Here is a 24,423-nt window from a genome sequence, read left to right on the forward strand (position 1 = left end):
CTCGCCCTCCCCTCAGGGGCCAAACTTAATAATTTATCTCTTGCAAAGAACAATGTGGGCGAACTTTGACGTTCCCTCTTTCTGGGCCGTCGAGATTTTTTCCCCCTTCCGGCGATGATTAATAGCGCCCGAGAAAAGAGTAATGGACCTCTTTGTCGAAAAACCCGTAAAAAATGAAATTCAATTCCGAATTTATAGAATTCCCTAGTTTGACAATTTAATTGGAGTTCAGGTTGAGATATGGATAAAGCAATAAACCGTGAGATATATCTGGCTTAGGGTTTAAATATACAAGGTGTCTCTAAAAGTTCCGTGCGAAATTCTTCCACAGATCTCCGAGGAGAAAGCGTGGCAAAGGGAAAGAAAATTACTCCGTTTGTAATGGCACCATCTAAACAAAATGGCGCATCGGGGGGTTTTTAGGGGCGAGAAATCAAAATCTATTTACATCTTCGATGCACATTTCAAAGAGCCCCGTTAACGCTGGGCGAACTCTCTTTAAAAGGACATAACTTTTTTAACATCCGGTATAAAACTTATTTATGACGAAATTTGTGTTTTCCTGCACGTTTTATGAAAAAGAAGCATGTTGGTACACATCCCTATGGGCATCCCGTCTTGAGATATTTGAAATTCAAAGTTCGCTGAGTGTCATCAAAGAAACTTTACAGAACACTCCTACAGTACAGCAAAATCAATAACAAAAACATGGTGTAATCAGCTAAAAATAGGAATATTTAAAAAAAATATAAGAATTAAAAATTAATTTAATATTTTTATTTTTTTTTCCCGTTTAACTGTACAAATAAGTATGCACTTTAAAGTTATTTCTTAAGTCATGCAGCGAACTTTGAACTTCAAATATTTCAAAAAGGAACGCCCGTAGGGACTTTTTCGAAGATATCTTGTTTCTATGCAATGCATAGGAAAATGCACACCTAGACATAAGTAAATTTTATACCGAATGATAAAAATATTACGCCCCTTTAAAGAGAGTTTGCCTAGTAGCGCCTTCTGCAAAGTGCATCGAAAACGTAAATGGATTCTTATTTCTGGTCCCTAAGAACCTCCCGATGCGACATGTTATTCAGATAGTACCATTAGAAACGAAGTAATTATGGTGTTTTTTTTGTAATTTTTACTTTGACTTTTTTTATTTTGGACACCGTATATTTTTGGACTAAGGTAAATTGGATTGAAATGAAATGTTTTCGCCTCAGAAATCTGAGATAGAACTTTGTACCGACGTTTTCTAGACACCCTCAATAGAGAAACGTAATTTCTTATGTGATACGAGATTGGACGAGTGAAAAAATACAAATTTTTTCAATTTTTGTAATCAGATAGTTATGAGTTATTTAGACGATGAATATAGGTTTTTCTAGGTACTAGGTAACAGGTTTCTTTGATACCGAAGAAACAGTATGCGGCAGCAATGTGTGTAAGTCTTGTGTGTGGCGTCCTTCCATAAGTCCCATCGAATAACGCCCATTCTGCACGTTCTTATGCAAGAGAAAAATCTGCTCAATTATGTTTTTAATATGGGAAACGAACATATTGTAATTGATTAGCTCTCTCTACATTAACGTTTCGCTGGAAAGAAGACACGTAGGCAATTAATACTTTCGATTGTTGCCAGACGTTTCGAACATCCCCCATATTAACGACCTTGGACGATAAGAAACATCAATTATTTGTCCAAATCAATGGGCAGGGGCACTCGTCAAGATTGATGAGATTTGATGTGCTTCTAATATTCCTTGGAGACGTCTTAGTAAGCGACAGTTTTTGATTAAAAAATAATAATAATAATAATACGTTGTTTTTACGCGAATTATTGCTTAAAATTTTTGAAAAATCAACAACGTCGCTTTGTTCATACCACTTGGTAACCTTTCGCTGTAAACCTATGTAGCTATTACAAATTCCTTAGATTGTCGTATGAAAATGGAATATTATAATTTTTTTAGATGTTTTTTAAAGCCTCATTGAGGCTCATAAAAGTGAGTTTCGTCAGCTCTAAAAGACGTCGCTTTTTTACATAATTCGCTAAATTCCGCATTTCATTAATTTCAATAGCCTGCAATTTGCAGTACAACATGGCGTCGAAAAGTCACGTGATAAATGAACAGGAAAGAAGTGAGTGGCGCCTCTCGTCGGCTTTTCTGAACGTTTCGTTTTAGTTAACCGCCGCAGAGTCTCATCCAGAAATGGTAAATGTGCTATACAGTGTGTTCGTGAACTAACTAGCCGAGCTCCATGACCTGGTTCCTGCACGTCAAGTGCTACCAAAAATACAAAGTAGGAAATTTCATTTTTTGATTTTCGGGGATTTGTCGTGTTTTGTAATCTGAATACTCCCGTATCTTCGTTTCCATTGTTGCCACAAATATTTCAATACGGCGGTTGGAAAGCCACTTAAGTTTTCTATTTTAAGCTCTGCAGCTTTTTCAGAGGTCCGAACGTAAGACTTCTTTATTTCTTCTTTTTTTCTTTGTTAAATTTTCGACTGTCCATTGTTCCAAAATATTCTCAATTTTATACCATTTCACGCTTCATGAAAACTCTACAATTAAGTACCTTACCACCGTGGTGCGTTTCCTTGAGTTGAGTTTATTGTACTTTTAAAAGAGTGAAGGAGGCGCTCGTTATTGAAAATCGCTTATACACAGAAAAACTTCATTTGCAAAAGGTTTGGAGGGCGTCAAAAAGGCCTGCACGCAAGGGTAATGTGGACACAGTTGAAGAACTCGAACAAAGAATACCTGCAGGTTGCGCCCAGATAGGTGAGAGGAGCGGAGAGATCGGTCGCGCCATCTGTACCGTTCTTCGGAGGTTTAGGCTGTTTGTGTCAATAAGGAGGACATTTTGAAGAGTATTTAAAATTTATAGCGTTTCGTTTAAAATGTTTTCAATTCGTGCAATAACAGTTTTTCCTCTGTACAAGCGGTTTCCAATAACCAGCACCTCCTTCAATCTCTTAAAAGAAAGACAAGCTCGAGGCACGGTGCCACAGTAGAAAGGTACGTACCTGGTTGTGGAAATTTTTCATGAAGCGCGAAATGGTATAATATCGAGGATATTTTTGAGCAATGGACAGTTGAAAATTTAACAAAAAAACAGAAATAAAAGAGTTTTACGTTCAGACCTCTGAAATGATAGCGAAGTGCAAATAAGACGGAGTCAGAATGGTTGTTTAAAATTGAAAAATTAGGTGGCTTTCCCTCCGCACCATTGAAATATTTGTAGCACCAACGCCAACGAAGGTACGGGGACATTTAGATTACGAAACACGACAAGTCCTCAAATATCAATAATTATATTTCCTCAAAGAGTTTTCCGAAATTTCCTACGTAGGATTTTTGTAGGTATTTGATGCGTAGAACCACTTCCCGAAGTTCGACTAGCCAGTCGTATCCCTGAACTAGCTAGTTCAGGGACACCTTGCAGGATTGTTTACACTGTCCATTTCCCGAGGGTGTGTCCGGTATCGTGCATGATTTTTGTATTGCTTACATTTTTCCTTTCGCATTAAAATGATTTGTTTTAAATGTCGACTACAGGAATATCAGTTTAGATATTAAATTTCAGCGAAGAAGCCTTTTTGTGAAATTGCGGCGGCAATTAAAAAGAGCCTAGACATGTCGCAACCCGCCGCTCTCTTTATTTAAATAAACGGTGTGTAGCGTTTCATTAGGTGGCGCGGCCCACAAGAAAGGGAAAAGGCCAAGCTTGCTAATTGTTCTCGGAATAATTAATTTATTAAGCACGTCAATTTCCGTTGAAACTGATATAACTGAAGCGAGTAATAATTTCAAAGAAACCGAAAATTAGAGAAACGTGATAAACGCGTTTGAAAATTGTGGCTGTAATGCGCGTGCAAATTCAATTGTAACACTTTTGGTTCGTACTACTGTAATTGAATTGTTTTCTGCAGTTCCAGACCATATCAGACCGAGAGTGTGCTCGCTTCCAGAGAAAACGATTAATCCGAGGTTGAGCGACGATCTGTATAGATTGAGACATTTCAGCATAACTAATAAGGGCGTCGTCAATTGCGGTGATTCAATCATTAACAGGAGGTCGCGTTCGAATACCAGCGTCAATTCTATTACCAGCAGGTAATAAATTTCGTATTTAAGCTCAAATAATCATGATAAGTTTACGGTGGGTAAATTAGCAGGTCTGGGACATGTACAGGGCGTCCATTTAACGGCCCCGCGGGCCTCTATGATTCGATGAAAAGATCAATTTTGGAAATGTACAGTGATACAATGACCGATGAAGGGCGCATAACATGGGAAATTCTTTTACTTACGATTTTGGGTAAATTTCGACTTTGCCTTCGGCTTGTGCTTCAGAAATGACTCTATGACTGTCAAATTGCGTTCTCTGTACATTCAAAATCTACCGATATTTCTCAAAATTTTGAAAGATCACAAAGGAAAAAGTGTTTCGGTTCCTTATTTTCCACCCGCATGCCGATTTTCAACTCTCTCGGACGACTTTCGTTGTTTTTTAAGTTTTATGGATTCCTGCATTTCCGAAGTATTCAAATCGGTCACCAACTTTGCAAGAATAATTACAGAGTATCAAAGTAATTGTCTGAACGAGAATTCGTTAGTTAAAGTTATAATAAATTCACCTTTATAAAAGAAAATGCAAAATTCATTAAAGACGCTATGTACACCTTGGAGCTAAGTTGACCTAGTTTCTGAAGGATATGTTCAGGTTACCTCATTCCTGTATTTTTATAAAGTTAATTGACACCCACAATTGATTTGTTTATGAAATCACAAATAAACTCATAGAAAGCCGAGAGGATGTTGAATGGACGCCCCGTATATATTGAAGGTTTTTTAATTTCTGGATCCACTTAGATCGAATGTTTCGGGAGAACGTTCCCCTTTCGATGGTTCCTGTTGTGGCTCCGGATACCACAGCGTAGGTTCCGATTCTTTCGACTCGATGAATGACGCAGATGAGGTACCCAAATATCGGGTGGTGACTCTGGGTGACGCAGGCGTGGGGAAAACCGCGCTAGTCTCGCAGTTTATGACCTCCGAATACATGAATACTTATGACGCAAGCTTAGGTAAGCCAAAAGGTAAAAATGATTATTTTTCTCTTTGGGTGTGGTACCGAGTAGTAGTGCCCCGTAGAAAATATTGTATTCGAAAACTCCCTGCCTAGATCGCTATGACATTTGTGGCTTTACACAAAATAGGTAGATGCAAGGGGGCTTTGTTGATTTTTTTATACACGTGATCGTCTTGTGGACAACGTGCTTTTAATTCTAGATGATGAATTCGGGGAGAGAACCGTTTCGATCCTACTTGACGCACAGGAATCCGAAATGGTCTTCATCGATCATCCGGCTTCGGAAATGTCTGTAAGTGTTAAATTTCAGTTTAAACATTTTTTTTTTCAAATGTGCATCTTTTAGGTTGAAAACTGCCTAAGCACGTACGAGCCCCATGCCTGTATCGTGGTTTATTCGGTGACGTCGAGGTCTTCGTTCCGGACCGCAGAGGAGATCCTCAATTACTTGTGGAAGGAGGGCTACACCAAGGACAAGAACGTGATCGTTGTGGGCAATAAAGCCGATTTAGCCCGGGCCAGGGCCATTACAGCTAACGGTAAGCAGCTTTGTTTTCGGAGTTTTGGGTGGTAAAAAAGTGCAAGAAAACACTTTTGTATGAAAATTGCAGGGGTAAGTTACAGGAAGTTGTCGTAATTATATTTTATTTTAGATGAGGAATAATAGGGTTTTGGTATTGGTATATTTGCAGAAGTTCATTTGTGTGATTTCTCGATAATATTTCATATGGAGTTATCCACGTGCGCGGTATAATTTATTGGGTCTAGGTGAAGTGCCAGAGCAATGTACTTTTCCATTATGCACTGAATACTTGAATTCATTAGTCAGGAGATGTTGCTTACTTCTTCCATCCCAACCCCAAATTGGCACGCCTTTCGAACTAACACAATCGACCCGGCAGGGAAGGAGATTATAGATCGTTTCATAATGCTTCTGAAGAACCAGCAGCAAATAATGCAATGCATAATGAAAATATATACAATGAAAACTGCATGGGAGGCGTAACTTTGAATATATGAAACTATTTTGAGGAGTCGGTGATATGAATGAATTTCGCACTCTAAAGTGTAGAAACATAAAATCGAACATTCATATTATAACTTTCATGTTCTACAGGTCTCGCGGACAACAATGAGGAAATTCGCTTATTTCATACGCTTCATGCCGCTATCTATAGCAATCCCTGTCATTATGGTGACACGTTTTGACGCATATTTACTCTACATCCGACTCAACTATTTCTATTACTCGACTTTTCCATACAGAAGGGAAAGGTCTGGCAGTGGCAAAAGACTGTAAATTCATAGAGACGTCCAGCGGCATCCAGCACAACGTCGACGAGCTGCTCGTAGGCATTCTGAAACAGATCCGCTTGCGGGAAAGTCTAGAGAAAAAGAAGTCGATGACCAAAGAGAAGAGCAAAATGAAGGGGTCCAAAACCAGCCTCAGGCTGCACTTTGCCAAGGAAATTCTGCAGAAAATATGTCTGAACGACATTAGTAAGTCGAAGAGCTGTGAGAATTTACACGTTTTGTAAACTGTTCTACGTTCCAAACTTTAGGGCTTAAATTGTATATTATCTATTGATTTGTAGGAAAAGGCCTAACTGTAAGTAAACAAACAGATATACGTAAGTCTTCTAGTAATAATTGGTTTAGGTGTTAAGTAAGGTACTCTGGCCAATAATAATCAGAAAGAGTCATTAGTGTACCGTTATTGACCAAAACATGATTATGTTATTAAGGAATTTTTACATTGGCGCCCCCTATAAGAGTATCGATCAAGCTTCATTTGATACCTGTCATGGAAAGTGGCGCCACATATAGCTCCTTCGCCAATTCTTCAAAACCATGCTAGCCATTCTAATGCACATGAAAGTGAATGTCTTAGTTAAGATAACAAAATAAGGAATGCTGTATCAATTCATCATTATTGTTCAATATCCTAATTAGCGTTACTAAAGTCGCGGATTGATTGAATAAACATTGCCGCGCACAAACGGTTGTAAAGCTTTAAACATTAAAAACTATTCTCTGTATTGATAAGCTAGATAGGGGAATATATTGAATTATTGTTAATTATTGGCAATCTTGCGAACTAAATGTGTACATCAAAATATATTTTCTCAGAGAACTTTGTAAAGACAATCATTTAGACGCTAGTTTTCTATCCATGTTTCCCTTGTTCAGTGTTCTAATGATTGTATACCGATGTGTAGAGACCAAGCAATAAATTAGAAACACGGCTGTTGTTTTATTTGGGGTATAAGACTGCGTCCACGGTGACGTCGTTAGGGGTGACGGGGATCGAGTCCTGAACTTGCTCTTTGAAAGCTACAGCGATGGCTGCAGGGGGGGATTCTTGCAGTTGTTTTAATTTTTTTAAATACGAATCATAGTAACCCCCTCCGTGTCCCAGGCGATCCCCTCGAGGGGTGAAGGCCACTCCTGGACAGACTAACAAATCTAGGCCTCCTAGAAAGTACTGTTTAAGAAAACTTAAGACGATTTCGAGAGTTAAGAGTTATCAACCAGTTTCGAGAGCGTCTTCCCTTTTTTCCTTCAATAAAGGTTGTTTTATGTTCCACTTAGTCACGGGTAAAGTTTCCCAATCCTCCATCGACGCCAATCGCACCATCTGCATTCCGGCCTTGCTGTATCTATAGAGAAAATTGAATTTTTTGTTCCTGAAAAAAATATAATAAACATTCTACCTGGGGACGAAACATTTTTTGCCCTCTTGAAAAATCTTCCGGACGATCGGTTCGGTATCGATCTCATCGTTTGTACTCAAATAAACCGAGATCCGGTTGCTGGATTTAAAAGCAGATAAGTTTATTAGCTATAAAAAAATACACAATTTAAAAGCATTGCTTGTGATTATGCACATATAGAGCGAGAAACATCGACTAGGATTTCATAATTTAAGAATGAGTTGCATTATTAACAATAGTTCATTAGCATTAATATTAAGAGTCGAGTTTTATCATTTTTTATTGCCTCATTATTCAAGCAGATAGCGAAATTGTGCTAAAGGTCACAGTCGGGGGAATTAAATAAGTTTTTATTCGTATAATGATATAACAAAAAAAGGTAAAATGTGCAGAGACTCATGGGCAGAAAAGTGACTTTTTTAATCGACACAAACATCTACTTACGGACCTTTTCGAATACAATTTTGGATTGTCGTTGTTTCTCCTCGGCGGTCAGTTTCGCGATTCGGAGAGCGATTTCTTGCCGTAAAGCTGTTTTCGAAGCCTCAATAGCCGCCATTGTTGATTGCTAAGTTCAACCAAATAAGTGATACAAATTCGTGACTTAAGATTGCATTTGGCCGACTTTCGTTTCGGGTGATCCCTGCTCTCTTGCAGTGGCGTATCAAGTATTTTCTGTATCGTTAATTATTCTTTGGATATAAAAACCATGCATCCTGAGTAAACAAATGCGCTACTGTAAATTAAAATAAGACAGTAATGTGTGTTAAACTGATAACTCTTATGTTAACTCGTGATTTGTTATCTAAAGAAAAATAATACTTAGGTAATTCAATCCTTTCAAGCATCTACATATCACACATGACTATTAGGTTACTTTGTATTGTATTACTTGCTCTGGTTTTTAACATTCTCATTATAGGAAAACCCTGAGTTTACATACATTTCCAACTATGGAAAACAAGTTTTTGAAAACGGCAGCTTTTGGTTGAAGTACTCTGAAAATCAAGGCTGTAAATAATTTTAAACCCTTTTTCCAACACAGATTGAAGGGTCCTATGTTGTTTCTGGACAAAATGGCGGGTGCGATGGACAATTGTTAAAAATACACAGACATTTTCGGTTGCGTGTGTCAATGTGGTTTGCTAATCGGACCGTCCTCCAGATCAATTTATACGAGGTGTTCATTTAACAGTCTCTCAGACTTCCATGAATGTATATCTGATTTGATAAAAAAATGAATTATGGAGATGTGTACGAGGCTAATTAAGGTAAATCTCAAAATAAGAGTCAATGCTACAGAGTGCCTCAAAAAACCGCGACGTCATAAAGTGTGATTTTTTTTAAACGACGCAACCTGTATTTTTTTCATGTGATAAAATCTCCTCTCAGGACTATATTGATTCCTAGAATTTTTTACCATTGGATGGAATGACTCGTAACTACGTCCTTTTGATAGAGGTCTGAGTCATTTGCAGTGTCTCATAAAAAATTTATGTCGCAGTTAGAGGAAATTAGATTTTGATCGTTGATTGTGTGTATTGATATTAATAATTTCTTACGTATGATTCCCTTAGTAGGCCCGAATACTCATTTAGCCAACAATACATACAGGGTGTTCACAATAATATATCCAATTTTTGCCTTTTCGACTTCAATTTTATGCATTTTTTCCAATAGGATGGTGTGTTATATATGACCGAGGAGGAAATAGGTATCAATTCGCAAATATTTGCCTTAAATGTTAAAAGTAATTATTAGTTATTTTAGGAGAAGCTGAATTGACTGCCACGCGCCTGCGCATTTAGCGTGCGTTGCCAAGATTTATACATTATTTGTCTTAAGTTCCATAAGCTCATTTACGGTCTTTGTGCCTTCGAAGTCTGTTTGCTTTAAAACTGGCCATCAGAGTGAGGTAAGTCGACAAGAATTTATTACTGTGATTTTTGTAATTGGTTCATATGATGAAAATTGTTTATTAGCATCTTTGGTTTACGCGCAACGATTTCCTAAGAGCCAACATCAATTATGAAACGAAACGTTGAAAGAGGGCCTTAGGAACAGAAATTAAGCTGGATATTACTTTATCGAGGGTAGAAAATATAAGTGTTAGCATAAGAGAAATTAGTCACAAGGTCGATAAGCTATCAAAACTAAAACGAACAATATCGAATTCATGAACGCACATTAAAGGCTCAGAACATGACCATTAATGCATGTTTTCCTGAAATGATTAATGCATACATTAACTTTTTTAAATAAATATTTGAAAATTGAATTTTCTTTCGTCCTACGTCACAAAACATACACCACCCTATTTGAAAAATATCAAGAGAATTGAAAATTACAGATGTTATCGTTAACACCCTGTATTTATTTATGACCAAATGAGTATTCGTGCCTACTAAGGGAATTTTATATGAGAATCTATCCTAACATTATCGAAGTCTAACTAAAGGCAATCGTAATATTCATTTATTATGAAGCATTGCGAATGTCTTAGGTTTCTATTAAAACGTCATTGCTTTGAATCACTGAATTTCACGGTAAATCAAGTTCAGGAATTAATATAGGTCCAAAAGAGAATTCTATCATGTGAACAAAAAGAGGGTGGCTATATTTAAAAAAATTACACTTTATGACGTCCCATTTTTTGGCATACCTTGTAGGGTTATTACTAATTTTAAAATACACCTTCATTAGCCTCCTATGTATTCGCACAATTGATTTTTTCATAAAATGGCAACCTCATGGGAGTCCGAGGGACTGTTAAATGGAGACCCTACATAATCTGAACACTCGAACTTTAAATATTCATTGAGTCACTGTTTGGATTATTTCGTCCTACCTCTATATGGAAAATTCTTAACAACAAACTGCTGACAGCTTGAGCAAAAGGTTTTACATTGAACTCTTCGAAGGAATTGCCCTGATGTTGGCGGTCTTGGAAAGTTTATATGGACCTGTTCCAAAACAGCCTTTGATATTTTCTCATTTGTGGGAAAATGCAGTGGATGAATTTGTAATTTATTTAATTCTCTGTTATGACAGACCTATAGTTTTAAGTCTGTTTTAATATATGCTAAATCATTATAGGCACCTATTTTTGGCACAAATGCGGACAGGCAGGTACAATTACTATTAAAAGCTTCAAATATGCATAATGCTCATCTGAAAGCTACTCAACATTTATCTATAATCTAACATCGAAGCTCTTACCAGATCCTAAGCTCGAAAATCTTAGATGATACTGTTACTAAATAATAATAATGTTACTTTTCATACATACGTAATACCTTTATTCTCCAAAGTGCTCAGATTAGAATATTTTGATAGATTAATACTTTAATCAGAAATCATACGAATGGGTAATGTTAAGTAATTAATCCTGCTTACCAATCTCATCAGTGCGCATTAGATTTAATATGATATAATGTAGAAGCTTTAAGTTCTATTTAGTGAAGTTTATTTTGTATTAATTCAAATAAATTTCATAAGCACTGTAAAGTACTAATTATAAAATTATTACCCAACGAAATTAAAAGTTATAAAAGTAAACAAAAAATTTGTAGGTTATGTCAGTAGCAATATACCAGTTTTTCCTATCACGTGCAGTTATTAAGAGAGGTTATCCTACAGTCACTTGGGTAGTATAATACTTAAAAGGCGTTTTTTTGACTGGAGCAGATGCTACATTATTCTCTCTTTCTGATTCTCCTGATCAAAAGAGAATGAATAGACCCCCCGATCAAATGAAGTAAACATAATCAAATATCACGATTTGCATAGTTGCCGCGTGGCACAAATTCTCCTTCAATATGGAAGAAGTGAAATTGAGATATTTGCGACGGTAGCGAAAAAATATTAATTGATAATTAAGATCCATTTTAGGTTGTTTCAAAACTTAGAAAAGAAAAAAACAGTGAAATTTTCGTTATTTTCATAAGCAGTAACTTACATCGATCCCGGTATATTTAGTTAAAAAAAATTCTAAAAAAGTTATTTTAATTGTTGCCAAGAAATTTTGAAGCCTAGAAGATTTGAAATATCTTTTGAAACATTTGAGGCATTTTTTAGTTATTTTCCTAATTCAACTGAATCTGTGTAAGTAGTCTTATGGTAGAGTGATAGGAATAAGGAAGTTCTTGGACACGAACGTGGCAACGTTGGATATTAGCAGATCGCCGGTATCGTAGCCGAAAACGTCCGAAGAGATTTGTTGCGCTCTGACGAAATTTTCCGAAGCCCCGGTAGTTCGTCTTTGTTTTTCGCGTGTGTCGTGCGGAAGTGCGGTCTTCGTGGATGCTTCTCGGCGTTAAAAAGTTTCGTACTCATGTCGAATGCCTAGGTAAATTCTTATTTTTATTAATTAATATTTATTTATTTAAAATACACATTATTTCTTTGTTCATTTTTATGAATATTTGTTGTACATTTTCTTTTTTTATTGTAATTACAGGGATTTTGTGTGATCAGTGGAAAAAAAGTAACCTATATTTGTGCTGGGGGTATATTTCGCCATGAAGTTTTTTTTTAACACGCTGTTCGTGTTTGTAGAAATGCTTCTAATACATGCACAAATAGGAAACGATGTTTAAATATTTAATTTCTGAGAAAGAAACTTAAATTTATTGTTATGCAAATAATTGGAGATTTTTGCCCCCAAGCTAAATCGGATCTTGTTGCTTGCTATAGATTTTAGTCAGGACAATTTTAGTAGATTGTATTGAAGCGATTAAACCAACACTACCGTTAATTTACCGTGGAAACCAGTGCAGTCCTAACGAAATAATTTTTGAATCTTCCAAAGGCTAAAAGCGGTAATGAAACTATTCAAATTAATGGCCGCCGTGCAATTGCCAACACCATCGTGCCAACTCTCAACCCTCACCTGTGGCTAAAGTGCCAGTTTTATTGTCTGGTAGAATCTCCCAAGACTGGTTAAAACTCGTCTCGGTCCGAAACGATTTTTGCGCTTCCTTTGAATCAAATTCAAGTTTTTTCAAACTGGAAGAGTAAATCGAACATTCTCGGTGTGACGTCACAACGGCCTGTCAGAGCAAACCTGCTACTTAGACACTTATTAATACGCGTCATTGTGACGTAATAGTTGGGGGAAGATTTCACTGTCCAGATTAAAGCTGTCAACTCGTGCATACCTTAAAGTCAAATTACTTCTTTCTCTGGCGAAAAAAAAATGATTAAAGGTCTAACCGGGAATAAACCGCCAAGTTTGCCAAACTGTCAAGTCGAGCTATTGACAGGGCTCAATCTAACAGTTTTGGAGGCTCAAAGTTACGCCGAAAACAGTCTGGTTGCTCTTGAAGAGTGCCCCAAGCTGCGTTTCCCGGACTCGACGTTAACGTAGGATCAAATTCATTGATCTGAGCGGAAAAAAAATGTCGCCATTTTGCCGAAACTTTCCAATATGGTCCACACCGTAGCGGGGTTGTGATCTCTCAATTCATTTTTGTGAGTGTGCGCCCAAAGGGCATAAAATATGTACATGGACGGCTCCTGATTTTAATTCATTCGCTTCGGAGCTCGTGCTGTCAATGTGCCAGATTTCTAATTTATTTATGTCGAAATTTGCGAACTTTCCAATCTCCGTTGGGAAAGAGAAAATTCTTGAAAGTAACTCGCTTGACGGCAGCGTTTCCAGCTCTCGCAAGTTATCCACCGAGCTTTGGTCTACCTTGCCAATTATGGTGATTATTAATTTTCACCTTTAATTTCTTGAATAACCATTTCGACGAGCAGCCATTGGAACCAAGATAAGCCTTTATCAATCTCGCTCATCAGTACTTAATCTGAATCCTAATCCCGTCTGAAATTATTTCGAAAATTCGTTTTGAAATCCCAGTCGATGACAACGTTAGTAACAGGTGAAATGAATAAACTGATCATCGCTGAGTGCACGTTCTAATTAACACACATTAGTCAAAACAGGCGTCTATGCCTATGTCATCAATAACAATCGTACATTATTTGTGAATTATTGGAAATAAAAGTTCGCCGCCGGACAAAATTTGGTAATAACGGCCGGTGTTAATTGAATTAGTGAGTGGACAACACGACATTAGGCCCGACATGGTCATCGGCGCGTCTCGTAACTTGTGGCAGGGTAGTTGCGAAGCGTTAATGTTTATAAAATTAACGACTGAAAAATATGAGGAAAATTGGTATAAGTTTGCCGAAGCCCTCGGTATACGAGCCGCGAAGCAGTAGCGGCGGCAACGGTTTTGTCTCACGCAGCGAAGCGACGACAGCTACGGTAACCGTAACCCTGATAAGAATTAGTAATATTTTTTTGTATTATTTTTTATGTCTACCTGATATTTACACAAATGATAATGGGGACGGTACAACTGTTAACAACAACCATTAGGTAAATGTTAGCAGTTGCTAATGTACGAAACAGATGTTTCGAGCGATCAGGCAAGATACTGGACATACATTTGTACTACTTTTTCGTCAATTTCTCCTGTCGCTTCAATCAACCACAATAATTTCCACCCCAACCACCCTAGAAAGCGTCCAAACCGACCATCGATCTGCGTATTTTTTCGGTTTTTGGCAACTACGTTCGCGATCTTCTTACAATCACGCACGAAGCCTGTTGAAGGCGGTCACCGCTCGGTACCACCGAGTGGTGACTTCGTCGGGCCAGACGCCTGGGTGCTCGAACTCAAGACTAAAAGACGTCTTAAGTAATTTTGTGATCCAGCTGTCCGTCCACGTTTCAATTACTCGGGGAGGAAGTTGACATTATTTCGGAGGGCAATATTGGGACAAAAGCCGTCCCGCTCTAAAAGCGCTAACAATGACGGGACTGAATCGCACCGGTCGATTTGTTCCCTGCATCTTGGTGATGGAGTGACTCATGAAATACAGAAAAGTTTAATTCCTGTAATTTCTCTATGAATTGTTTCATTAACGACAAGATGCGGACGTCAAGAAAGTTTGCGGAATGGCCGACCACCAACCGCGACGTTGCCACGTTTCGCGATCCATTCCCTGGTCAGTTGACAGAAGGCTTGAATGACACAAGCCAACAAATATATATATTTTTTTCAGGCGTGCCGGACAAGGAGACGCACGCTTCGCGAACGAAGGGGCCCTGGTAGGTGCTTCAATTTCCATGTTTGGTCCCGGGAAATGTGCCGTATGGTTGTTTTTATTGCGTCATTCGGAATCTAAAATTTTACTGCGAAGTAACTAATTATCACTATTAATAACGTGACCAATTTGAACGAAATTTCACTTGGCAAATTATCGATAGCAAAACGCGGAAACCGAACCGATAAGCCCATTTACACGACAACATCAACAAACATCCATAATAATTAATATTAATAAGTGTGCGGCACTATAAATGATCGATCTTCACGCTGATCCAGGGAGTAAACATCGCGCTTCGCGCTCCCGTTAACTGTACCAAAATATTTGGAAAATCTAATGTTATTTTTCTTTACAGAGCCACAACTAAATGGTGGTCTCTAAAACAATGGTAGAAACGGTACTGTCCAGTGAAATCACGCGCAGCCAGCATGAAGAAGTCAAAGTTGCACGTGAAAACGGTAAGTTACTTACCACTTTTGTTTCATCTATTGAACAATTCAGGAAATGTATCATTTTTTTATCGATTTTAAAGAATACTACGGCCTATTTTTAGAGCCATATTGTTACTATCACTACATTCCGGGAATTAGACCGTTTCTTTATATTAGTTGGGAATTTGTTTAATAAATACCTTCAAGTGTGCCAAGAGCAACGAAACACACACCGAGTCATTTCTGACATCTTCTTTGGCACTATTTATACAAATTCGTCGAGATCAATTACCTACATCATTTTTCCGTTTATTTTTGCCACTTTCAGCTTTTTCCACTCGTAATAATCCGGTTTATTTTCCAGCAGCACTCGTACCAGTATCTGGACAAGCCGAGGGCTAAAGTAAGTCCGTATAGTGGTACAGACACGTGGAAAGTAGCCGCTTATCGCACTAGGCCGATAATCGTTAATTCTCTTATTAGTTCTTCGAATTTGCCTCATCGGACTCTAATGGAAAATTTTCCCATTAAAAGATCGATACTGTCGAACGATCGTAATTAGCTTTTAATGGCGTTGCATGTTTAGATCTAAATTAGTGCTCATGGTTTATTTTTATTTTATTTTTTCTAAGTTTAAACTCTGTCGCGGCAAAAGTCAAGTGGATACTGGGAAGTTCATGGTAGAATAACAATTTAATTCGTGTATAATCAACCAAAAGTGCTTCTGCATGAAGTCTCGAGGGGGGGCTGCTTTTGTTGATCATTAATCTTGTGTTGGAACGATCGAAATGCGACCAATTGAAAAGGTGAAAAAGTTATTGTTTGCGAAAATGCCAGTTTTGGCCGCATTATTGCACTTTGGCGAGATTAAAAAAGTTTAAAGCGATGCGGCGCAATGCGTTATCGAGATCTTTATTTTTGGTATTTGTCGAGATGCGGGTTAGCGCCGAGCGAAATGCCCTTATTGTTAACCGACACCTTGGGGGACAAAAGACCTTTTTTACCGCAAATGCATATTGTTCCCCCGCCATTGTCACTCATTATCGCGAGCCACTACGTCACCCAGTATGCAAATATTTGATAGATTTATTGTGTCGAGTGTAATATAATCCTAATTTTGATTAATTGCTCTGTAAGTACTTCGTCAGATTTTCGTTCGTCTTTGTCTCGTGTTTACCTACCTAATCCCGGACAATCAAATAACCCACACTAGCAGATCCTCTGAGGCAAATACAACCGAATTTAGTCAGCTACCGCTTTGATATCTCGAATTAATCAGATGTCGTCGTCGTACAACGCACTCGGTATCTGGCAGAACAAACAGCGCCTGCATCGTTGTTTCAGTACCGAAAAACCATCAGCCTTATTGTCAGTCAATTAATTCAGGACTGTTACATAAACGACTAAGCTGTGTGTGTGTTGGTTTAAGTGCGTGTGACCCCAAAAACTGCTGATTAACCCGTTAATCGTAAGTTTGATTGGCCGACATGCGGTGGGAATTCGGATGACGCGATGGCTGCGACGAAAGGGGAGTGCTTCGGCTCTGCCAGACACAGCGGGAGTCACATTGACTTGCTCCCCTTGCAGATTTGGAGGAGAAAACGTAAAATTCCCCACAAGGAAGAGGTGCGTCGCTCCAGCTCGTAGTTTAAACGGTAGAAAGCGAAACCGAAGCCGTGAGGAAAATTGAGGAGTTCAGACGTTTCATGCTTAACCCGGTGACGTGGGAACTATTTCGACATATTAAAATGACAGCTCGAGCGGAACAAAATAACGTCCCGACGTTGTCAAATTGATAAAGCAAAACGGCAACGTCGCACGTTTGAGTAGATCCACACGTACGTTCGTCGGGTTGGTAAAATCGAATCGGCGCGTTCACCTGCGTGATGATGCCGCGAGCGGTCGTGGTTTTTATGAAAATTCCTGAAACTTCCCCGAGCTAACTTCCTGGTTTAACAAACACCTATTGGCAGTTGCACGGCTGTGAAGCAACAACGTGAGCTGCTGCTGCCCCTGGCCGGCTAAGCCTGCCCCCCGATGGTGTGTCCCCAATAAAAACAAACCTGTTTCCTATCGATTTTCCCTGAGGGAGATCGAGAAAACATTCGTAACTTTTCCAATTACAGACACAACTTTAATTCTCAGAGTGCTCCCTTCCTCTTCGGACATTCAACAAATAGTTCTTTGAGATCTTAAGGTCGCCAGTTAACCACGTTGTTTGTAATTCGACTTTCAAACAAATTAATTATTTTTCATGAAAGATAACGCAGTTTCCCTAAAGGATTAAAACTAGCTGCGAACGAAACTTTGGTGATCTAATAGAGTGCCAAGACTTGTTACCGCCTAAGAAGACTGGAATATTAGATTTGCATGATGTGCACTAAACAGTGCCGCCGGTCCTAATCCAACTGCACACACAGGGTGAAAAGTTTACTGCTATTTATAAATACAGAATGTTATTTTCACAGGAAGTTGTAACATATTAACCTTGCAGTAATTCCCCGCAATGCAGTAGTTTTAACAATACTGTATTCAAGGGGGTAATTAGAATTCCATTTTGTTTCATTCCTGCCACATAGGATTATTTGAATTGGAAAGATTTTAATGGTATGTGGAATCACGCAAATACGCAAATCCGGTCGATAGAATCGCATAGAAAGAATTTCGAAGCAAAAATCATACGCGACCTTAATGGGGCGAAATTTAAACGAGATGATCGAAAAAGTATCGGAAACAACTAGGTAAACATAGATTTTCGCCATCGAAAAGAAATTTTAATAGTCGCATTCTGGATGACGTCACAAGGTTAAACCGAACAAACGCGGGGTGGTCGCTGGGAAAGTGCGGTCGTTCAATTTTTTTTTTTAGCCTTGAAGAACGAAGTAGGCTGTAGCTTTGTTTTTCCTGAAATTTGTCGCTTTATCCGGAAAATATCGAACCTCCAAGGCATAACGCGACGGAGAAAAGTAATTAAAAAACATAATTTTAAAGACAACACTCCTGCGCCCTCAGCTCGCATTGGCGGGGGCAATCGGATTTGCATGCTAAACGTTTCCTTTAACTAAAATCCGACTTTTCGCCCCCCTTCGGGGCACTTCTGCTCTGTAGGTGGAGATATATCCCGCCTTTATCCAGATTGCTTCTTAGGGTGCGTCTATATTACATTATTATCCGATCCTTCCGGGCATTGTTGAATCTCCTTATGCAAGAACATCTTTTGAAATCACTGCAAATCAATATAATGGGATTCAGGAAAATATGAAAAGTGATCGTCGCAGCCAGATACGTACAGTCTGGTAATAGGCCCTAAATTTTGGGGAGATGAATATACAGTGTTGCGATGAACTGAATGTGCGGCAACGTCGCTTAGAGTTTACGAGAAAGTAAAACGGAAAATAAGTGCCGGAATCTCGATTTTTTTTCAACAAAGCGACCGACGACATTAATAGTGACAATATTTTTCTGGGAAAAATTTGCTGGTTGAGTGTGGCAACGTGGCCTCATGTTTCCGGTACGCAAAGAAGCGACGTTGCCACCATTTTTTAAATTAAATTTCGACAACTGAGTGGTTTTACGGTAATCGAAAATGAAGTTAATGAAATCCCAAAAGTGCCACGTTTTATCTCTCAAGGTAGACGAGCAAAATCCAACGTTTTGCTCCGGAGTTTCGCGTGCGTAAATACTAGACGTTGCCGTGAGTTTCAAATTTAATTATCTGCAATCGAAGCGCCATACAATTGCCGTAGATCGACTCGATGAAATTAAAACAATTTTCAACATTGTCATAGCTACTTGTCGCGAATTTGAACGCGTAAAATCGCGGTAAATCGAGAAAAATCTTACATAATTACTTCCCGTTCTAGGTCTTTCCTCACGGCATACTCCCATGTTTCGTGTGTCGAAATTATTTTCGTCCTTGATCGAAGAACGTATTCCAAGTATGACGTCATTTAGAATGCGAACATTTGGTATAATCAGTAACAGAATATTAATGGGAAATCGCGGTGCAGTTTGTCTGTTTCCGCATATCCAGCGGAGTTGGGGCATTCGTGTGTTTCTATGATTCGGTGGGTGCAGAATTATTTCAAGCACGTTTTAGGCTCAATTCTAAAAGTGAGACTTGAGTTACGTGAAACTCATGATTTAGCGCACTTGAGTCTTTCTGATAAGAGCAACGTCGCAGTTTCAAATAAAGCTAATTTGGCGACAGTAGATTCACTATGGGAGAACTCGACTCAGCTAAAGGTTTCATTGTATGTTATTTAAGCATAGATATTTGCATTCCATTTTATTTCGAACATTTTGATTTTCTTCGGAAGCTAGTTGAGTTGTCTAGCAATACATGAGATTCTAATTTGGTCCCAAATGTTGTATACATTGGTTTATGTAATTGGAAAAGTTAGAACATTTTCCTGATCCCTCGAGGAAAATCGAGTGGAAATATATTCCTTATTGCGGGCATGGCAGTTTCAAGATACTGCTCCGAGCACAAAAGCGTGGAAAATTGTCTCGGTTTTAATGTTGTGTTTCACCGAAAACATGCGAATGTAATCTTATGAATTTGTCTGCAATTATGCTAAAAATGTGCCATTTTTACGGTGAATTTTCCAAATTTGCGAAAGCTGCACTTTTCCAAAACCAGCTTGAAGAGATTAAAAATCTGCATTATCTTTACAAATGCAGCTTTTACCTGAATTGTCACTTGTACCGACGCTAAAACACGCGTATTATTCACCAGACGTTAAGCTCAGGTATCAGCTATTTAAACGATGCCTTTCATTACGTCTTGAACACTGGCGGCGTCACTCAGAATATTCATATTCACAGAGCGCCTTCACCTTCTTGTCAGGAACTTCGTAATTTAATTTCCAGTTCGCATTTACCAAGAGATCGTCCGACTCACGGACGTCTGCTAATTCGTGGCAGTTATTATCGAGAAGCAAGGGAGTATTCTTGAATTTTCATACATTCGACTAGGATAAATCCGTGATGCGCGGCCCCGCATCCGCCATGTTGCACGCATCGTTCACATATCATTTGTTTCGTCGAAACAAATTGAAATTTAACATTGCACAAATCGAAACTCGACGGTGCTTTCCGTGATTTTCTACATCAAAACAAATCTGAGTTTTGATGTTTTAATGTTAGTGCGAGTGCAGCAAAGTGTAATAAAATTTTAACCGAGCGGAAAATTCAAATTTCCATCGCGTAACCCTCCCGTCACATGCCCAAGTAAGTCAAGAAGGATCATCTTTTATGCTAAAACACTGAGTTAAAGCACCTCTCAATACAATCTCTATAGAGCACTCAAAAAGGATTAGAGTTTAAACGTCTGAAATATTTTATTACTGAGGAAATTAAAGTGGTTTGGCCAGTTGCTCAATCAGCGTCATCATAGACGTACGTGCAGTGCGATGTTAATTGTCGATTCTTGGAAAGAAGAATTCAGTTTATGGAGTTTATTGAGTCGAATACTCAGCTTTGCACCTTCGACTTTGAACTTTTGCCCTTGCGCTATCACGCATAATAATCCTCTGTTAGTCTCTAGGAAGGCGATATGCTCAGAAGCCTCTCCGTGTCGGAAAATGTTTCCAATAATCTACACGCAACAGCTTACACCCTCCGGAAACGAATTTCGCCTTTTTATCGTTCCTCAAGCACAAGTCGAATATTTAACGAACTCAAGAAATCTCAAGTGTTTTTCCAACAGCATTTCATTAGTTCAGTGAAATGTTATCCCGGGTGCGCTCGTGGACTTTGAAAATTACTTATGACGTATCCAATCATGTAAAGCTGTACTTTATCTTCCTTTTCCCTGTTCAATTATTCATCGTGAGGCTCTAAGACGGCCACCCGCGTTAGCTAAAAGCAATCCATTGATCTTCTTAACCACGAAAAAGGCGGTCGTTTTAAGTCGGAATTGAGAACACCGAAATTTACATTTAACGCAAAAATGGCTGAACTCGCCCTTAAACCATGAAATAGAATGATGGAAACGTGCTTTGTAGCGATGAGACAAAGAGAGAGATAGAGCAATGTTCCGACGTCATTGAGGAACTAGGAAGAGACGGTACGACATTCGACGAACGAAATGCAAAAACAAGGAAGTTAAATCTGACTTTGACGTTGAATTTGCGACGTTGCCGCCAATCCCTTATTTCGTGCGTTATCACGCAGCTTTTTTTGACGCGCTTAAGTGCCTTCTAATATATGAGGTGTGTGGGAAGTTTATAGCCGAAATTAGGGTTTGTGTCATGGCATATCGATTAATCATACAGGCGCTCTAACACGGCAAATGTAAACCGTACATAGTGGTTTATATTTGCACTAAGATTTATCATTGTTGTAATTGTAACGGAGACGTAACCAATTATTTTTCATTAAAATCAGCCACGTTTAAAATGGACATTAAAGGTCAGATTTAACGGGAAATTTATGAAAATCCATTTTCATGCATCATTGTCGATTTTCTCTGACCTACACAACATTTTTGGCATTAAATATTACCTGAAACTGGCGACTTTTCAATTTAACTTCGACCTTGCGCTGCAACATGCACAATAAATAATATTTGCATACGTTTTCCGACATATATTAATAGTTAATGTATTATTTTTACGTATATTCCTATTACAGTATTAGCGTAATCTACCTAATGCAGACAAATTAGTGGGTTTAAGTGGGTTCCCTGATAAAGTGGCGTTCATGTTTCACTGCTTTTATTTTAAACATTCAAAGGGAAAATTTCCAGGCCCTGTCTGAATTGAGTGCATATTTCCTGCAAATAATACGCAACGGAGGAATTTAGACATTGTTCAAAACCTCGTTTCGGACTCTCAGCAATTCTACCTAATTCGCAGTGAACGCTTCAATGTTTCGTTAAAAAACAGAGTGAACGGTGCAATTTGGCGGCTGTGCCTCAGTTTGACTTTGCACGGCGTAGGCGACTAGGGATGCGGAGCTTTTCTCGTGGTGGGCGACGTTGTCGATGTTTTCAGTAATCTCCCGTCTGGTTTTGAGGTTATGAGTGTTATAAAGTGTCATTTTTCGCTGATTTAAAAAAAAAAAAAAAGAACCTCGACGAATCAAAAACGCACCTGTCTCCGCCATATTTTTCCATTTTCAATCGAAACTAGTTCTCACTATAATCTCCATTTGCAAATTGGACTAACTCAATTTTCCCACCTCGCTCTCTCTAATATCGAACTTTTCCCGCATTGCCGAATCGTTTTATTCCCCTCAGACTGGAGAGTTTACCAGTTGCTTTCCCGCAATATTGACCCGGGTTTCCCTCACATGCCGCCAGGCCGTGCAGATTTTAAGCTTTAATGGGCCCCCACTCACCTGTATATCCTGCTGCACTTTTACCGCCGCTAAAGTAAGAATAAGAAATGTGGCCCCTAGTTGCTTTTTTAAGGGTCGACTTGCCATTTTGACTGGGCCCTCGGGGGGTCCCAAAGTGACGCTAATACTTATGGTTTTGCATGGGAAAAGTGAGTTATTGTCGAGTTGTATAAGGATCGAATTAGGAATTCAGAAGACAGAACCAAGATTGAATTTTCCTTAAATCATTTGGAAATGGCTCACGTAAACCGAATCTCTTTCGACACGGTTTGTTTTATTTTTAGATAAAGTCCCATGGGGGATGGAGATAATTCCAATTTTGTTTTGGGCTCGTCTCAATTTCGATTTGTTTGTTTATCGTTCACGAAATCAGGTAAAAACCGAGTAGGAAAGTACAAATGATTGTTTGATTCGTTTTCTAAACGTTTGCGGATTAAACCTAGTCAGTTGCCGATATGGCGTCAAATGCTTACGCTTACACGTCTGTGCGTACGATGAGTTGCCTAACTCGACCTGCGAATTTCCATGTAGTACGGCGGCATTTACACCGAGCATAAGTAGCTGCCAAGTTGGTCTGTAGGACAGTTTCTCAGACTGCAAAGTTGAAAGTTTGACATGTTTTTAGACCACGACAGATTAATTTTGCTTCACGCTGGATTTCTAAAGATTAACATGCGCAACTTTTGCTAATTTAACCGCCCTCGTATCACCCAGCAATTTTCTTCCTCATATAACGAAGGTCCCGCACTCGATGGCACATTAGATATACAGTAGTGGCCATAAGTATTGAGACTTTAAATATTACTTTTTTTTTTAATTAACGGGTATAATTTGAAATTTGAAATGTATATTAGATTCCGCTTTTAAATAGTTTATCGTTTTTCTTGGTATATTGGTATTTTTTGGAATTTGATTTCGAATAAGGATAAAAACAAAAATGTTCTGCGGACAAAAGGATGGAAACTGTTCCCAAAGGGCAAATATCAAATATATCAAAACGTTTTCGTGAATGTGGTGCGGTAGACAATTTTCCAAAGCCAAATGGGCCTAAAAAGTATCCAAAAATAAGTTAATAAGAAGGATGTCGGAAAAAATCCACTAATGACTTCGTTGGATATTTCAAGACACCTTGCCGAAGAACACAATGTTCTGCTTGTGAATCGAACGGAGCGAAGAATCTTGGTAGCTGTAGGTTTATTTGGTCGTATTACTGTCAAGAAACCATTAATTTCCAAAAAAAAAATCAGCAGGCGCGTCTTGCATTCGCTTGGCAGCATACCAACTGGTCGCTAAAAAAAGTGGAATACCATCTTGTAGAGTGACGAGAGTCAATTTCAGGTATTCGACAGTGATGGTATTCGATACGTAAGAAGTCCGAAGAATGCAAGATTCAACTTCAGGCATCAGATGCCCACTGTAAAACATGGCGGCGGAAGTGTCGCGGTTTGGGGGTGTTTTTCAGCGTCTTGAGTTGGGCCGATAATTAAAATAGAAGGAACTATGGACCGATTCATGTACAAAGACATCTTAGAAAACCATGAGCTTCAGTTTGCCGAGCGGGAAATGCCTCTGTCCTGGAGATTTCAACGGGACAATGACCCAAAGCACGCATCGAAAATTAGTTTCAAGAAAATCGTGTCCCGAAAAGGGAGCGGCCGTCCCGGAGCCCCGATCTTAACCCCATCGAACGTTTTCGGAAGACAAGTTCGTAA

General features: G+C 38.7%; 3 protein-coding genes across 28 annotated transcripts in view; 2 read left to right on the plus strand and 1 right to left on the minus strand.

Moving 5' to 3' along the window:
- The window catches only part of LOC136338994 (uncharacterized), a 32,178-nt gene extending 24,833 nt beyond the window's left edge, over positions 1-7,345 (plus strand). For 6 of the 7 annotated variants that reach the window (XM_066281891.1, XM_066281911.1, XM_066281902.1 and 3 more), the window contains 5 exons: positions 3,938-4,121; positions 4,881-5,107; positions 5,301-5,392; positions 5,447-5,639; positions 6,367-7,345. In XM_066281891.1, coding sequence (XP_066137988.1) covers positions 3,938-4,121; positions 4,881-5,107; positions 5,301-5,392; positions 5,447-5,639; positions 6,367-6,638 — 968 coding nt within the window. In that variant the 3' untranslated portion in view covers positions 6,639-7,345. The remainder of the gene's footprint in view (positions 1-3,937; positions 4,122-4,880; positions 5,108-5,300; positions 5,393-5,446; positions 5,640-6,366) is intronic. The other variant, XM_066281919.1, reaches the window with a different exon arrangement.
- Mthfs (methenyltetrahydrofolate synthetase) lies at positions 7,200-11,355 on the minus strand. 5 transcript variants are annotated; one of them, XM_066281974.1, is made up of 5 exons: positions 11,211-11,355; positions 8,263-8,812; positions 7,815-7,942; positions 7,633-7,760; positions 7,200-7,575 (listed from the first exon to the last, which is right to left on the minus strand). In XM_066281974.1, exons 2-5 carry the CDS (start codon positions 8,371-8,373, stop codon positions 7,355-7,357), a joined length of 588 nt encoding a protein of 195 aa, XP_066138071.1. In that variant the 5' UTR covers positions 8,374-8,812; positions 11,211-11,355; the 3' UTR covers positions 7,200-7,354. The 5 variants fall into 5 exon arrangements, with proteins under 5 accessions (XP_066138071.1, XP_066138061.1, XP_066138087.1 ...); XM_066281964.1 differs by having other exon boundaries at positions 8,263-8,382; positions 11,211-11,353; XM_066281990.1 differs by having other exon boundaries at positions 8,263-8,506; positions 11,211-11,346.
- Positions 11,356-12,040: 685 nt separating this feature from the next.
- The window catches only part of Trpm (transient receptor potential cation channel, subfamily M), a 64,119-nt gene continuing 51,736 nt past the window's right edge, over positions 12,041-24,423 (plus strand). For 4 of the 16 annotated variants that reach the window (XM_066282087.1, XM_066282143.1, XM_066282118.1 and 1 more), the window contains exons 1-3: positions 12,042-12,162; positions 15,292-15,394; positions 15,732-15,770. In XM_066282087.1, coding sequence (XP_066138184.1) covers positions 15,365-15,394; positions 15,732-15,770 — 69 coding nt within the window. In that variant the 5' untranslated portion in view covers positions 12,042-12,162; positions 15,292-15,364. Of the gene's footprint in view, positions 12,163-13,738; positions 14,089-15,289; positions 15,395-15,731; positions 15,771-16,751; positions 16,994-24,423 lie in introns of those variants that run through there. The other 12 variants (XM_066282027.1, XM_066282079.1, XM_066282096.1 and 9 more) reach the window with 7 other exon arrangements.

This window comes from Euwallacea fornicatus, chromosome 1 (genome assembly GCF_040115645.1).
Source record: "Euwallacea fornicatus isolate EFF26 chromosome 1, ASM4011564v1, whole genome shotgun sequence".
Classification (NCBI taxonomy): Eukaryota; Metazoa; Arthropoda; class Insecta; order Coleoptera; family Curculionidae; genus Euwallacea; species Euwallacea fornicatus.